A 17,071-nucleotide genomic window follows, 5' to 3' on the forward strand; every position below is an offset into this window, starting at 1 on the left:
AAAAACTAAATGTATTTAAGTCTCGTTCTAACCGTTACACATTTATAGTTTTTATCTATTTAAAACAGCTCATCATAATAATATTATATTCTATAGGATAAATCACCCAAAACTATCCAATAAAATAGAATGCTTTTAATTGAAATGTATAGTTAAATAACAAATTTATACACATCACTTATAGTTGATATGAGAAATTCGACTTGATTATTAATTATTATTTAACACACACAGTATAATATTACATAATACAGATTCAACACATAATTTTTTCCACGCTAACTACTTATTATATTTAATTATTTATTTAAATTTAATATGATTATAGAAATAGAATCTTTACATATTAAAAATATTATTTATATTAAATTCCAAAATACAGTGTGATTATTTCAACAGCATACACAAGTTAAATTTGTACAAAACATTTTTCGAAAATATATTCTGTTATTCTATTTTTGAATAATGGAATTTAAAAAAATTGGTGTTCTTTAAAAAGGTAAAAATTTTGTTGTAGACTTAAAATTATATAAAAACTCTTATTTTAAAAAACTTAAACATTTTTTTGAAATAATGACTGTTAAAATAAACACTCGGTTTATTGGGATCACATAGATATGCAAGCAAAATAATATGTAGTCAATACTTATGCGTTCCCTGCAAGTTCATGCTCAAATGAAGTCAAATTCCATAATTCAATATATAAAAATATTAATATCCTCCATTAATTAAAAGTCTCGCTTGATTGGATTTCTGGATGATTTACATTTATCACTACCTACCTGCAACAATCTGTAAATACTTATTATAAAAATTGATATATAAGTAACATGAGGTTTTGGGACAAATTGTACATAGTTTAATATTCATATATTTTTTTATAATTAATTATTGTTAAATACGTTAATATTACTTTTTTATCTAATATTAATTTAAAAATAAATCTTGATCTCTATCAAAGTAGGGTAATATATAACATTTAATGTTAATGTATTGATAATAGTATTATTGATTTACTTACACACTAAACTATATACACATCATCAGCTATTACGTATAAGTTTATTCTACCTTTTTCAAAACCATATACTTATTGCAAATATTTTATATAAAAATAAAAATATATGAGATGAAATAAATCTGAGTAGTCTAATAATATAATTAATAAAAACAAATAACAAAGTAATACTATATATTTTTGAGGATTAATCAGTTCATTTAAGCATTTTTCTGAAACCAAAAAGATAAAAATTAAATTAATAAATACGATTAATACGATATCAATCTACATCTGCCAATCAATCCACTTATAATGTACATTTTTTTTTTTAATATTTAATAACATTTATTGATAATTATTAAAAATCACTTATTAGGTATTCAAATTTATAATTTAAATATATTGTAATCTATGTATTTAATAAAATATAATACATATATACATAGATATAGATATTTAATATATATAATATATTTTGTTTATTTGATTAAACTTAGATTCATAATTATTATAAACCTATATTAATACATTAAAGCTTATTATATGTGTGTGGCGTGTGTACCTATAAATTATGATATATTATGTAATATGTATCTTCATATTTACATAATCGATCTTAATAATTTTAATAACAAGCATTTGACTTAAAAATAGTTTATATAATTTTTTGAAATACTAATATTTAGCATATGTACCTACAATTAGCATATAATATTATAAGTATCTACCTATGTATTTATACAAATACATAACTAATATAGCATATAAATATAATCAACTTTAAATTAAAAACAATGTGTATCATAATTTAATTTAAATTATTTATTCTTAAATCACTAAGATGTAAGCTCCTGTTAAAAATACCATTTCTCATAATTATATTGATAAAAAATATTTTTGTTTATACAACAATAAATTTAAATGTAAAAAAATTAAAAAGCAGTATTAATATATATTTAAAAGAACCTATATCAAATCACCACTACCATTAATAAATTAAATATAAGTAGGTATAAAATATGGTAAGAAAAAGTAATTTTCCCCAATTCATATATTATCTTTTCTTTTTATAGTCATAAATTATAATGTATTATCCACGTTTAATCTTTTGAATGGGATCTTTTAGTGTATAAAATAGGTAATCAACGAAGTAGTAAATCATTTCAAAAATATTGTCTTTGTAGGTTACTTTATGTATTATATTTCTTTTGGAACAAGACTTTTTTAACCAATAATAGAATATTATGTTCTTTTGTACACTCGACCTTTTCATGAATACTGTGTAAAAAAATAATAGACTTATATTATATCCAGATAATATACAATTTTCTAAGACTAACTCAACAACAATAAATTTATTATTAATTTAAAATTAATAAAAACCAACTCACAAATTTAATTTTAGTTTTAAAAAAATAGCACTTCTGTAAAATTAATTTTCTTAATGTGAATGAATTCAATATTCTGTATTTCTGTAACATTGTTATATAACTATTAATAATTATAAATAAAAAGTAATATCCTAAATAATTAAATGTTAAATATAAGACCATTTCAGTAAACTTAAGAACGATAAGTTAAAAAAGTTATGATTTTAATTTATCAGTCATTATTTCGAAACAATTAAGCATCCAATGGTCCGGCTGCCAAAACTTAATAAAAAAAATTAAAAATATTATTAACTCTCATCTACTTAATTTATATGTTTATACAAAATATTATTACTATTATTATTATTATTATTTATATAATCAACCGAATTCAATGTGTATTGTAATAAAATATTAACTTTAAAAATAACTACTATCTACGTAGTCCTATATAATGTTTAAATAAAATATATTATTTCATATTTATATCGTCTAATTGTATGTTTTTATTTATTTAATGGAGGTTGTTGATCAGTGTTATAAAAATACTTGATTAATTCTTAGTCATTGAAACTTAAGTTATTATTTATCAAAAAAAAATAGATATTTACACGCGTACCAACATACCTATAATCTATACTTATATTTATACTATTGAACAATATAATATTAATTACACACTGAAACGGTAAATAAAAAATTACATTTATATTCCCTTTTTAATTATCATTTACAACCGACAGAATAAGAAAATCAATGTTATTACTAATTATAAGCAGATTATTTTAATAGTGCACTCATTATTTCATGAGTTACTATGTTTTCAAATCTTTTATTGGATAATTTAAGATACCTACATAATAATCCAATATTTTATACTGCTGTAATTTTTTTAGTAACACATTACTAATTTTTAAATGGCTATCTATATATTTAATTCCATAATCTAAAACAATTTATATTTTTAAACATTTTGACGTTTATAAAACATCACATTTTAAACGATACTTATTGACAATTTAAATACGAATAAGTGCTCCACGAAATACAAATTGCACATGATATACGTATTTCAGTCCTTATATTATTATCTAAACTTTAAATTCTTATGATTTATAAATATTAATTCATACAAATATTCAACTTAAAATCATGAAATTAAAAATATGAACTGTCATTTAAAAATTAAAAGTTGAAATTAAATTAAAATAATTAAGTTATTTTATTTTTATAAATATCAAAAATATGTTAATAATAATATTTAGATCAATATATAGTGTAAATATGTATAGTACCTATTTACAAATATTTTTAGTATGGTATAATGTTATTCATTTTAATAGTGTTTAATTATAATCTTCAAGCAAAATAAATGTGTGTTGATAAACAAATTTATAATTTAATTTTTATATAACCTAGTTCTTAATTTTTAATTATTAGTAAAAATTATGTTAGTTTCTTATTATGCATGGATTAATCCACTTTTACTGTCATCTGTAATTTACTTGTACTATCCTATAGGTACTACAAGACGTAATCCTGAATAAAAGTTATGCTTTTCAGCATTTACTGGTACGATTAGTAAATCCTAGCATTAACTAATAAAACCTAGCTAGTAGCTAGTGACCGGAATTTGTCGATAACATATAGAGGTATTGCGATTTTCAAATGATTAAAAACACATTCAATTTAAAACTTCTCGCATTATTAATATAGTCTGTTGTATAGTTCACGACACTTAACAAAGAATAAAGCTCAAAACTTTTAGATTCTAAATAAACTATCAGTTTTACAATAGGTAATGTTTTTTTTTTATGTTTAGTTATATATATTTTTACTTTTTCTGATAAAACTACTTCAAAAGTTTCATACCAATTTTTATAAATATAGAAAAAATTAATTAGACAGACATGATTATTCAATATACACAATTGTGAAAAACTGTACCAAATATATAATTACAAAAACTTGACCATTTTTTTCTGGTCAAAATCGTTTTTATATATTTTTACTGCTTTCAAATGTTAAAAATATATACTCGTCTACCCTAGCTGATAGTGACTCATACATACAATAAATTTTATTGTTTGTATTCAATTACCGAAATATTAGTTTTTTTAATTAATGTGTACTTAAACAATATATTTTCAAAATCAATTTAACTTATAGTTTTCATAATTTAAAGATATCTTTTGAGTATTGAGTCCGATAAATAATAATTGACATTACTATCAGGGCCCTCGCAATGGGGGGCTAATGAACCTTGAGTACAGAGGCCCTGTTATTTTAAGGGCCCGTGGGCCCGTGGGCTCGTTGAAATTTATTTGTAGAGTTTTGACAGTGTTTTTTATATCTGAATTATCTCAACAACATTTTTTTTTATAAAAATTAATAAAAGTAAACTATTTTATAATATACTCAGAATTTTAAAACATTCATAAAAAAATATAGAAAATATAAATGGATACGAGTTGGGACTTATCATTTGAAGAATATATTTTGATACAACATGAATAAAAACGGTTTTCTTTATTTTCTATTCATTGTTTTGCTTATAAGCTTTCGGTAAATCCACTTGTTTTTTTATTATTAATATACATACAACAGACATTAGCTTTATATTAATTTAATTAAGCTATTTTTTTTACCAACCAAGTTTAATATTTTTTGTGATTTAATTAATTCTCCTATCACACACACCCACAAAACACCTTCATTAAGAACAATATTAGTGCTTTTGTTACCTTTACCATATAATACGTAATAATATTATACTAACTGTAGGTACATAAGCGTGCGCACAGTAACAGTATGGAAAATTATATTTATTATATTCAATATAAACACAGATTGCACAAAGACATAGTGTTAGTATATAATGTAAATTTATTAGTTTTAATTCATGTTAATGTCAGATGAATAAAATACAATATCGTATCTTGTATTTTAAAACAACAGTATACTTATGAATATTATTTTTATTAATAAAATTATAACTTTCGCTATATTATCTAGTACATTATGTATAAATATTAAGAAACGACTCATTAAAAATAAATGCTTCAAAACGTCTCTACAGCCTACGGGTATTATTATGAACTATTATCACTATATTATATTTTACTTAAGTACTAGTATTTACGTGCTACTTCACAGAATAAATTGTGAAGGAAAACCAGCCGCAACGTCTCATCTCCTCAAAAGCACCTCGGGCTCATCTGCGAACACTATCTACTGTAGGTATATTATACTGTATATACAGCACTGCACTATAAATAAGAACATTGTTACAACAGTGATGATTTTTTTTATAATATATAACAAAAAACAATAAAATTATTACAACGACAAAAAACTCGAAATATTTTTTTTTTAATACCGTTTTATACTAATGAAAAATAAAATACGATATTCCTTTTATATTATTGGTTATAATTATAACAGTTGTGACTTAAACTAGATTCGATAATACATTTGTTAAAAATTTTGCTTAAATTATACGAATCAAATGTAATGCAAAATAATATTAATAATACATATCGATATTGCCATACATCACGAAATACCAACATTTAAATTTGCAGCGATTCAAAGCCAATTGATTGGCATATTGTAACGACGACGATTTCGTTTTCAAAAACACAGACAATAGTTATTAATAATATACACAAAGGTAGAATTAGTCCTCGATATTCAAGTCCGATGTCTAATAAACTATTATCGTTGAAAACTTAAAAACAATAGAAACACAAGTCTGATTAAAAATTTAGTTGGAAAAAATGTCTTTTATTAAGTATATTCTGGGCCGGATTTGACGAAGTGTTTTCATTTTTCGGACAACTACACCCGACTCATATGGATGGTTATAAGTGGCCGACCTATAAGTGCACACTGCACATACAACGTAAAATTGTACTTTATTTCGTTCAGAATAAGTATTTTTTAAATACATTTTGAAATTGTAATAGCATAATGTAATATTAAAAACATAATTCCAAATGTGAGTTCTTAAAAAATTCATAAAATATACATTTATATAAAATGTACGTCTTATACTATTAATAACACATGACGCTTAACCATCAAGTTTTAAATACATTTTAAAGCATCTCAGTATTCGCGGTGTAACTTTCGTGTGAAAGTCCATTTTAATACTAGTTCACAATTACACTTTATGTTAAATTTACTATTGCATAACAAAAGAAAATGAAAAAATTCCCGTATTCATGTGTGGTCAACAAGCTCGCCCAAAAACATATATTTTCAAATATACACACACCGGCCAAATGGAGTTCCCGTCGAGACATTTTGCATGATGAAAAACGCAGTCGACCAAAGCACATGAGATGACTAATAATCCGTTGGTCCAGGTTTTTTATTATTGACCTTTTTTTTTTGCTTCATGTGTTTATATTAGTTGGGTTTTGGATATTATATCGTATTTATATCATATGCATATATTATATAATCGTACACATACTATGACAGATTTTAATGTTTCATCTCTAAACATTATATTTAACGTCACGTATTCTATCCCAAAACTTGAAGCTTATATATGAATGACTGAAAGAAAATACATATTAATTTTATCCTCAAAAAATAATTAATAATTAATTTGATTTAAGTCGTACTGCAACGTCCATTCGAGTCTCCTCCTCTCAAAAAAAAAATAATTCGATTCCAAATCATTGGTAATATTTTGCAACTAATCTTTAAATGTTTACAACTAAAATTTTATAGAATTCAAATTCAAACTAATATTTTCTTCATCACAAAATAAAATTAACTGATAGGGTATATCCTAATATTGTTAGGTAGAATAATTCTAATTGGCTTAATTATTAAACCATCACTTAATTGTGATGAGTACCATAGATGGTCAATAGGTGCTAGGTAGAAATTAGGTAGTTTGCCTTCGGTAGATTAAAAGTATTCTACTGTATCATAAATGATTAAATGACAAAATTTTGATAGTCGAACTTTTACTATTAATAAAAAAAAAATCATATTTTTTATAGATTGAGAAGGAAGACGGAAAAATATTAACGGCCTTACACTAAATTTCTGAATATATCTCTGGTTAAGTGTATTCACAGTATATAATTATATAAGTTGTAAAGTATAACCTGATACTTTTATAATGTTTATTGTATACGCATTAGACTATTATAGAGTATTACATTATTAGGTACATTTGGGTTATAAGTTTTAAGACTAAAATTTTAAGTGAAGCTTGTTAAGTTTTACATGAATGGTATTCTAATATAACTAAATGGCATATAATAAATATACACGTATAATGATATCTTATAATATTATATGAATATTACTATATTCATGCGCTCCCTCTTCAACATAATAGTTACTGCAAGCTGCAGGAAGTGGGTTATTTAATCGACTTACTTCCAATATAAGTACCTGAATTTACAGTAATGTTGATAAAAAGTTTTCTGCTCAGTTAAAAAGCTTATAAATTGAATATAAAATCCAACATAAGTTGTCCTTTTATACATGGTCGTAATCATTTTTCTCTCATAATGAGATACCATATTTTTTTTCTATGACCATTTTCCGCCAAGTAGTGAAAAATTAATCTTGACCATTTTCTTACAATAAGAAATTGAGAATGTAATAAATATATTTTTAATTCATATTATAAAAAAAAAAATTACCTATGAATTATTAACAATTATATATATTTTTTTAAATTTTAGGACATTTCAGCAATAAAACAATACCAACTTGAAAAAAAGATTTATTTTAAGAATACAATTATTAGGCTTTTTGAAATTACCTACCTAAAAATTTATTCAACGGATCCAATGGCGGATCCAGGGAGGGTGATCAAGAAAAAATAGTTTGAAGTCCCTGATTTCAGTTTTTTACGTAATTATTCTTCAAGGGTAACCGAATTATATAAATATATATTTTTTTATAACTATTACTATAAAAATATTTTTTTTTGTTCTGCACGAAACTGTGGAAAGTAACATATGTATGTACCTAAATAAATACTTTATCTAAATTAATGTGTGCCCTTTAAAAATCGCCCCTCCCCTGTTATCTTGGCCTGGATCCGCCCTTGAACGGATCTGCAACCAGAATAGAATTAGCAAAACAGCAACAAGTTAATCATTGATTAAGATATCAGATTGTTTGTTAGGTAGATTATTTTCTGTTTTGAAACTCGCACTATTAGTCGGTGTGATACATATTTTTTCATTTGTATTTAATGATACATGATCTATTTTTTATTTTTTTAGCCAACGATCTATTTAAATTTTTATTCACAAAAAAAAAATTGTTAACAATAAAAAATAATTGATGGTAAAATAGTATCACACGTAATAATACGAAATAAACACCGAAATAACAATATTTGCGTCAGCGGCCGATGAATAACGAATAATAAGTAATGACTGAAGAAATTTCGTAGATTTCTCTACAATGTAGATTGTACTATTGTAGATAAGTAAACTAAATTATCGTAAAATATGTCAAATGAACGAAAAACCCGACTTTTATCTAATCTCATTTTGACTATTACACAAAATATGTAGATTTATAAATAGTATAAAGTTTCAAATGTTTAAAATAATACATATTGGTACGGTCCAAATAATATTGAATATAGTATAAAAGAAATATAATAATAATTTAATAATTTGAATTTAATTAATACGGATATACCCAAGGAGCCACGGAGCCCTTAGACTACTCTTGCGGAGCCCTAGGGCTCCGCGGAGCACAGTTTGAGAACCGCTGGCTTAATACATAGTATCCAAAATCCTTGATTTTTTACATCAGGGATGGAATGTGTTTTAAACAATTTATTTTGTTTTAAAAATTTTTTAAGTACATTTATATCAACGTATAAACGTTTTATTCGAAAAAAAAAACATAAAATTGTATCGTAACAGAATAAATGTAGATCAGTAGATCACCATGATAATATATTAATAATATAGTATATACAACCAATATACAACCAATATACGTACCTACAAATAATATATTAATATGGGTACATAATTCACAAGCAATATTTTTAATTAAAATTGAATTTGTTTTTAAACTACTGTAAAATATACTTTATTATATACTTATATATTACACTTGAAACAAAGTATAGTTACAAATTACATTTTTTTTTTCGTAAATTGTATAAAACATTAACTACTAAAAAACGCTTAAAATAAAAAACAACATTTTAAACGAATAAAACATATTATATTCTATATCATTTTAAAAAAACTGTTTTTATACTATCCTAATAAAATATACACAAGTACTTTTTTTTCTTATCGTTGGAGTTTATAAATCATTGTCATAGAATTAAAACGTATAATAAAATCGTTAAAATATATAATTACATATATTTTTCAAAATCAACAGAAGTCTCGTTTATTCCAATCAAAGATAGGTAACTCAAAATTACTAAAGGTCCAATTTTTATAGAACTTAAAAATCTGGTAGGCCAAGAGAGCCTAGAAAACAAAAAGAATATCATTACAATTTACAATTAACATTAATTCTTTAGTTTAATTTATTTACATTTACAATTTGTTTAAAATTGTTTTAATATAAGATTAGAGCGTCTGTACAGTTGCAGATTATGTTTCAGATGTATCGACTTATATTACTTCTATATCTACAGTTGAAACACGTAATAGAGGTTCTAAGGTTAAATCTGTTAGACGATTTCATACCTTTAATTGCATATGCTTCATGTTAGAAAATGTACACATTCACATGGGTACGTAAGTAGCTACAATTGTTGCAAACATTGATTACGTTAATACTTAATAGTGGGAAATTTTGTTTTCAACTGGTCAAATGTTCGTCATCAATTTTACGTTTTTTATCTGACATTATTCAAACACTACTAAAAACAAAAATAATAAAACCAACGCTCACTAGCACGAGTGCGCGACACGATGCCACGACGGATGCAGCAAGGATAAGTAGGTATATAATATAAAACTATAAACTATGTTTGTAAACTTGTAAAATTGCAATTATTATGTATTGGGTTAGACGTGAATGTAAATAATCGAAAAGTCAATGCAGTGTGATTAATTAATTCAAAATTTTACTTAGCATAACCACGTGAAAAAAAATTATGGTTATATAAAATATTCACTATACCTATACATTGTTGGTTACACTGTTATTCGATGTTTTCATCGAGACGGAGATGATTTATTTTTATAATACTATTGTATGAGTTTTACAAATAGCAAAATAATAACAGTTATTATTAATAAATAATAATATTAATAATGCATACAATTATACCTAACCTAAAATATGAGTGTTGTTTTTGATTTCTCGACATTTGAATCCGTTCCGTTTTAACTTCGTGTTTATATCATAATATTATGCGACATGCGTTAATAATTTGTATTTACGTTTAATTATTTAGTATTTCCACTGTTTCCAGTATAACACAGTACATTATACTATACTATAAACTATTTAAATTTTAAATTTAATAATCCATTCGCGTTATTTAAATTATTCACCTAAGTATAAATGGTAATATATATTTTTTTTTGTAATTTATAAAAGTATCGTCTAACGATTACACCAACATTTTGAAACATTTATATTTTAATAGAAAAATTCGGTTAAATAAATGTGATCCAGTTTTTATTTCTACTTTCCTAGTGCTCACACTAGAAAGTAACTGAAAATAATAATCATCGATTTATTTCAATAAAGTAAGTGCAAATTGTACTAGCTAATAGCTATTAATATTATTTATAAAAATTCATCATACATTTGGAGGTTTTTATTTTGAAAATATTTTATGCTTAAATGTATTAATATATAGCCTATATTGATTTACCTTACTTAAAAGTTGATTGTACTTATTTATATATCGTAGCAGAACTGAATATAATATATTTCTGCGTAATTTTTATATTATTTTTCTATATAATCTTTAAGATATTGTCACTTTAGCGGTAACCACATGTCCATATCTAATTCAGACTTAGGTCAAATTATATTTCACTTACAAGTTACATGTGGCACCTTGTATTTTATCAACCTGCACAAAAATTAATTATTTAATTTCTTTGTAAAGTAAAATTACAACTCTTGATAACATGTAATGCCTCTTTAGCGATAATTCAGAAATCATAATTATTAAAAATGTGAAGATATATCTATATTTTTCCTTTCATTATTAAGCCATAAAAAATTTTACTTAAATAAATAAAAATATACACAACATTTTATGAAACGAATCTATGTATATAAGTCTTAACATTTTAGTAAATATTTCTAGTCAAATCCAGTGCCACAACTTGGTATATATTGGTGGGTGTGCAAGCAAATATTATAGGGCCTATTTAGCCAAGGACCTAAATACCTAATACATCCTTAAGAATATAACTTTCTGTTTGTAGCTATATACATTATTGTACATTGATGAATGAGAAGTAAAATGACAAGTAGTTCCTAAAACAGTCTATTGGTTTTACAATTTCAATTGGGAAATTGGGAAACATCAATAATGTTTTTTATAAAACTATTAATATGAAAATATGTTTCTTGTACCATTATTTTTTTGTGCTTAAGAGGATGCCAGCGTAGTATTTGTTGTTTCTCTCTAACCCACATGCAACATAGCAAATTTTACGTTCACAAAAATGACTATAACCATATTAATTTCTCAAATTAGAGTGAAGTGACCTATTATAGAATTTAAAGTTAAAAACATTATCTAGGGCATATCATATCATATGAGATGCCCTAGATAATGTTCTTAACTTTAAATTTTATAATAGGTCATTTCACTCTTAATTTGAGAAATTAATATGGTTATAATCATTTTTGTGAATATAAAATTTGCTATGTTGCGCGTGGGTTAAAGAGAGATAACAAATACTACGCTGGCATCCTCTTAATGTATTGTTGTTATAAATGTCACTACACAAAGTAATTATTCAAATATGCCCACTCCATTTTTATACTTAAATTATGCATATATTCAAATTTTGATTTTCTTTTAAATTTTTAAATGTAATTATAGATAATATTTTTGAGTACTTATATTTTTCTCAACATTTAAGGAGTATCCTGTATTCCTGTGGCGATACCAACTTTATTTTTTTTAATGAGAACATATATGTTTCATGTTTTAAGCGAAATTTGAACGAAAACTTTCGGAGTATTTTAAATACTAACAAATGAAGATAATAGTCCATGTTTTGAAAACTGTCAGGTGCAATATTAATCTATAAGCATTTAGTAATAAGTAGTAATTATTAACGAATAGTTTATATTGCATACCGAATTATAATTATCAAGCTTGTATCCATTTACAAACTATTTTTGTATAATAGATTATTATCCTTAATTCTTAGTATTTAAAGTAGAATAACTCCGGAAGTTTTCATTCAAATTTCAATTATAATACGTCAACATTTTCAAAAAAATTACTTGATTCACATTTTGCTTTAAAACATAATATATAATCTCATTTGAAAAACCAATGTTGTTATTGCCACAGAATGCTTCTAAAATGTTGTGAAAAATCTAAGTATTCGAAACTATCGTCTTTAATTACATTTAAAAATTCCAAAACTCAGAATTTAAAAGTGTACATAATTTAAGCATTAAAATGGGGTGAGCATGCTTAAAAAATTACCTTATAATATATAATATACTTATATGAAACGTGTTGGGGGGTGGTGCGGTGCGATAAACTATTTGACATGCATAAATTTTATACAAAATCCTTCTATTTTTAAATAATAAAAAATTAATTTAATTTCTTAATAAACATAATTGTTATTATTAGCATTATTGAATAATAATGCTCCTATAGTCTAAAAAATTTTCATTCTGGTCAGACATATAATAAATTGTAACCATAATAATATTTAGAAAAAAAAGTTCCAAATAGTTCAGCCATAGGCCTATTGTTATGAATTAATTTAGGGCCCAGGGGTTTTGTGCACCCCCGGTAGTTACTGCACTGGTCAAATCATGTCTTGTTTTATTTAGAAAATGCAAGTTTTGATTAAATATTAACTCATAATTTTGTCCAAAATATCCCCCTGAATTGCTAAATTGTATAAATCAATATACCTTTTATATGTTAATTGAAAAGTTGATAAAACATTTTTTTTTTTTTTGTAAATCCAAGGCTTGATTTAAAATAATAGAAATTGTGCACAATATTTACTTTAGGTTAATTTTTAATTAAAAATATTTAACCGAGTTTTTAGTAAAATAATTTTTTGTATATATAATTTTCTATTTACATGATTTTTTTTTCTATCTCACTAATTATTAATATTTAAAGTTTAAAATGTATAGTTAACTACCAAATACAAATTTAATCCATAAATTACAATTGTTTTTTCAAAGTTAGTTATAGCATATAATATTTTTTTTCTTTGACAATGCAGTATTGATATCTTATAACATCGTAATTAATTACCATTAATGATAGAGTGATTTTTCTTGTGTAAATAATGTAAGTTATATATTTAAAAGCAGAAAATAAAAGTTAACTATTTCAAATTTGGAAAGTATTCTTTTTCTGATATAGATTAGTTAAGGGCCTTAAAAATATTAATGCTGTATACTTATGCACTTCCTAGTTCCTATACATACTTAAATCATGGTAAAAGGAAGAATATTAACCATTATTGCATTAAAAAAAAAAACTACATTAAAATATTCACACTACAACCTTAACTATGTTATGTTTAGTGACTTTTCAACTAATTAGTATGCCTACTGTGAAAGAAAGTTTGTCTTGTATAATTTTAATCATACAGATATTAATATATTATCTCCAGGTGTACAATTAATTCCCCAATAAGCACATAAATTTAATTCAATTCAAAATACCTTAAAATAATATATTATATCATTTTTTTATGTTTTTTTCATAATTCTTTTTTAGTAACCTGAATTTATAATCTTTTACTCATTTATAAAATGTATTCCCAGAGACAAATAGGCATAATCTGATATAGGCTCAGGAAAATAAAATCTAGCGGCCCACGTGAATGCATGATCATATCCAAGATCCAGATGTAAAATATTAGTTCATTTTCGTCAATATAGGTAGTAGCCCACTGGTAAAATATCAATGTCCCAGTAGATCTATCCATCCCTGTATATTCCAAATGGCCAGTATTACATAAGCTATCTGTGTCAGAAGTCAATGTATCTAAATGCTATTTTTTCAAAAGTAATATTTAAGGCATTTTTGTTTTAGATTGCTGTTTAAAATCTAGAACTTTTGACACTTGTATAATATACCTTATACCTAACCTATATGGGTGTATGATGTTGCAAAATATATTTTTTAAAACTGATGAAAATATTTTATGTTGAACAAATAGTTTTTAATTTGTTGAATAATTATAGCTAAATAATAACTTTCAACAGATTTAGTTTTTATTAATATTTTTGCAACTATTTTTCAGGTATCATAAGAAATAAATATTATGACTGACTTAGAATATGCGGTTGACCGCTACTTGGGCAATTATGATGATGTTCTAAAAGAATTACCTCCAGATGTACAAAGACAAGCAAGTCGTTTTTTTGAAATAGATTGTCGTCACTCACATATTCTAAACAAGTTGACAAATTATACTAAAAATGCTAAAAAATTATCATCTAAAGATGGACAGCGTATGAAAAAAATGTTAATAGAGTCATTAGACTTGGCAGATAGAAAAGTTCACATCTCGGAGTGTGTATTGGACATGGTTGGAAAAAGCATAGTTACTTTAAATATGAACTTTGAAGAATTTAAAATGACAAAACTATGTGTTAATAAATCAAATAAAAATACTAAAGGATTGTTAAAATGTACACCTGACTTAAAGGAAATTAATTCATGTTCTAATGATTTATTAAACATAGATAACTCTAATAAGCGTCCTAAAAGAAATATAAAAAAAACAATCACCACAACATCAAACAAAAGTGCAGAAAATAACGCAAATTTGAAAAGAAAATCAAGCACTAATAAAATTATAAAAAACACCACATTGAACAAAATGTCCAAAGCACAGCCACCCAAAAAAAGAAAAATAGTTTCAGAATCTGAAAGTTCTGATAGTGAAAGTGAATTAAAAGTTAATTACTGTATTTGTGAAGAAATATCTTATGGAGATATGGTTTGTTGTGATAATGATTTATGTCCAAACGAGTGGTTTCATTTTGGCTGTGTGTCTTTAAGAAAGAAACCCAAAGGAAAATGGTATTGTCCACGATGCAGAGGACCTAATTCCAAAACCATGAAGCCTAAAGAAATAATTCTTAAAGAACTTGAGGAGTATAATAAACGTAAAGAAGAAAACTGGTGAATGATACAATTCATTTAATTATTTAAAGATTATATTATATTTAATTTAAAAATTATACATTAAGTGTCATTTCACTAAGCAAATTCAATTATCATGAATGATATTATTTGTATTAATTAATAATAGTACTACACATAGAATAGCATCTCTTGGTTTTTCTACACAGCTAAATGGAAAAACATAATTGATCATCCTAATATCCTTTATTTAATTATTTCAAACAAAAATACAATTTGTTTGTTCAAATATAAAATTATATATTAAAAATTGTTCCAAATACTATCATATTGAAAAAGTTATTATATAGTAGTAAGTATTTAATAATCATATACATAGTGATTATTTCTTTCTAATAATTTAAAATCCAATAAATTTGTCTATAAATAAGATCTTAAAAGTTATGTTATTTTATTTTATGTAATAGTTAATACATATCCATTTAAAACTGTCAAATAATTTTTCAATATTTGAAATAAAAACATTACTTAATTGTTTTACTGAACTATTATTTCTTATAATGAAAAGTTATTAATTTTATTTTGAAAAAATAGTCTTATTATTTTATATTTAAAAAAAAATGTTTTGATATAAAATATATGTCATTATATTAAAACTAAAAATTACCTACATAGTATCAATTAAAGCATCATGATTAAGTTCTATTGAATGTAGTAATTTTTATTCTTTTTTATTATAAATAAATAAATATCACATATCATATTTCTGCTTATCATTTTAATAATTATACATTAAAACTTCTTAACAAACACCTACAAATATTAGACTTTATTTTCGGTAATAAACTACTACCTAAGTTTCTGACTAGGTATAAAAATATCAAATAATGCTACACTGGTCAAGTTTTAGGCTACAATTGGTTTATACAGTTTATACTATTTCCCGTTTAAAACTGAACTTATTTGTATAATAATATATTATGCATTTATAATATGTATATATTTTTTTCCTGTTACTCAAAATTGTTTACTCAGCTGTATATTATTCAGATTTACAATTATTTTTATGTGCCAGTGCCCAGTAGTATTTTTTTTTTTTTTAAATATAAACGTGTACAAAGTGATACAGTCATTTGGGAAATGCTTCAAAATGTATGTACCCACTCGCATTCTCAATCGGCCACTTATTAAGAAAAATGTATATAAACTATAAAATACTGTTTTCAAAACCTTGTACTTTTTGATTTCGTTTATTCCAATCTTGATTTTGTTAGATATAGATTAATGATTCGTCGTTATGGGAGTATAAAAATAATTATATAGGTAAATGGTTTAATATTTATATGATTAACCTCCAGAATAGAGATATTATTTTTTTGCCTTATATATTTT

At 24.0% G+C, this 17,071-nt stretch overlaps 1 protein-coding gene across 3 annotated transcripts; it reads left to right on the forward strand.

Annotated features, from left to right (window-relative positions):
* Positions 1 to 10,148: 10,148 nt before the first annotated feature.
* On the forward strand, positions 10,149 to 15,993 carry LOC113548845 (inhibitor of growth protein 1-like). Of its 3 annotated transcripts, none has more exons than XM_026949931.1 (2): positions 10,149 to 10,341; positions 14,832 to 15,993. In XM_026949931.1, the coding sequence occupies exon 2, from the start codon at positions 14,853 to 14,855 to the stop codon at positions 15,720 to 15,722; it is 870 nt and encodes a 289-aa protein (XP_026805732.1). In that variant the 5' UTR covers positions 10,149 to 10,341; positions 14,832 to 14,852; the 3' UTR covers positions 15,723 to 15,993. The 3 variants fall into 3 exon arrangements, with proteins under 3 accessions (XP_026805732.1, XP_026805731.1, XP_026805730.1); XM_026949930.1 differs by having other exon boundaries at positions 10,149 to 10,337; XM_026949929.1 differs by lacking the exon at positions 10,149 to 10,341 and adding an exon at positions 10,802 to 11,096.
* Positions 15,994 to 17,071: the final 1,078 nt, after the last annotated feature.

This window comes from Rhopalosiphum maidis, chromosome 1 (assembly GCF_003676215.2).
Source record: "Rhopalosiphum maidis isolate BTI-1 chromosome 1, ASM367621v3, whole genome shotgun sequence".
Taxonomy (NCBI): domain Eukaryota; kingdom Metazoa; phylum Arthropoda; class Insecta; order Hemiptera; family Aphididae; genus Rhopalosiphum; species Rhopalosiphum maidis.

Coding starts and splice junctions, on each gene's coding strand:
- LOC113548845 (XM_026949931.1), top strand. CDS start 14,853: ATGACTGACTTAGAATATGCGGTTGACCGCTACTTGGGCAATTATGAT.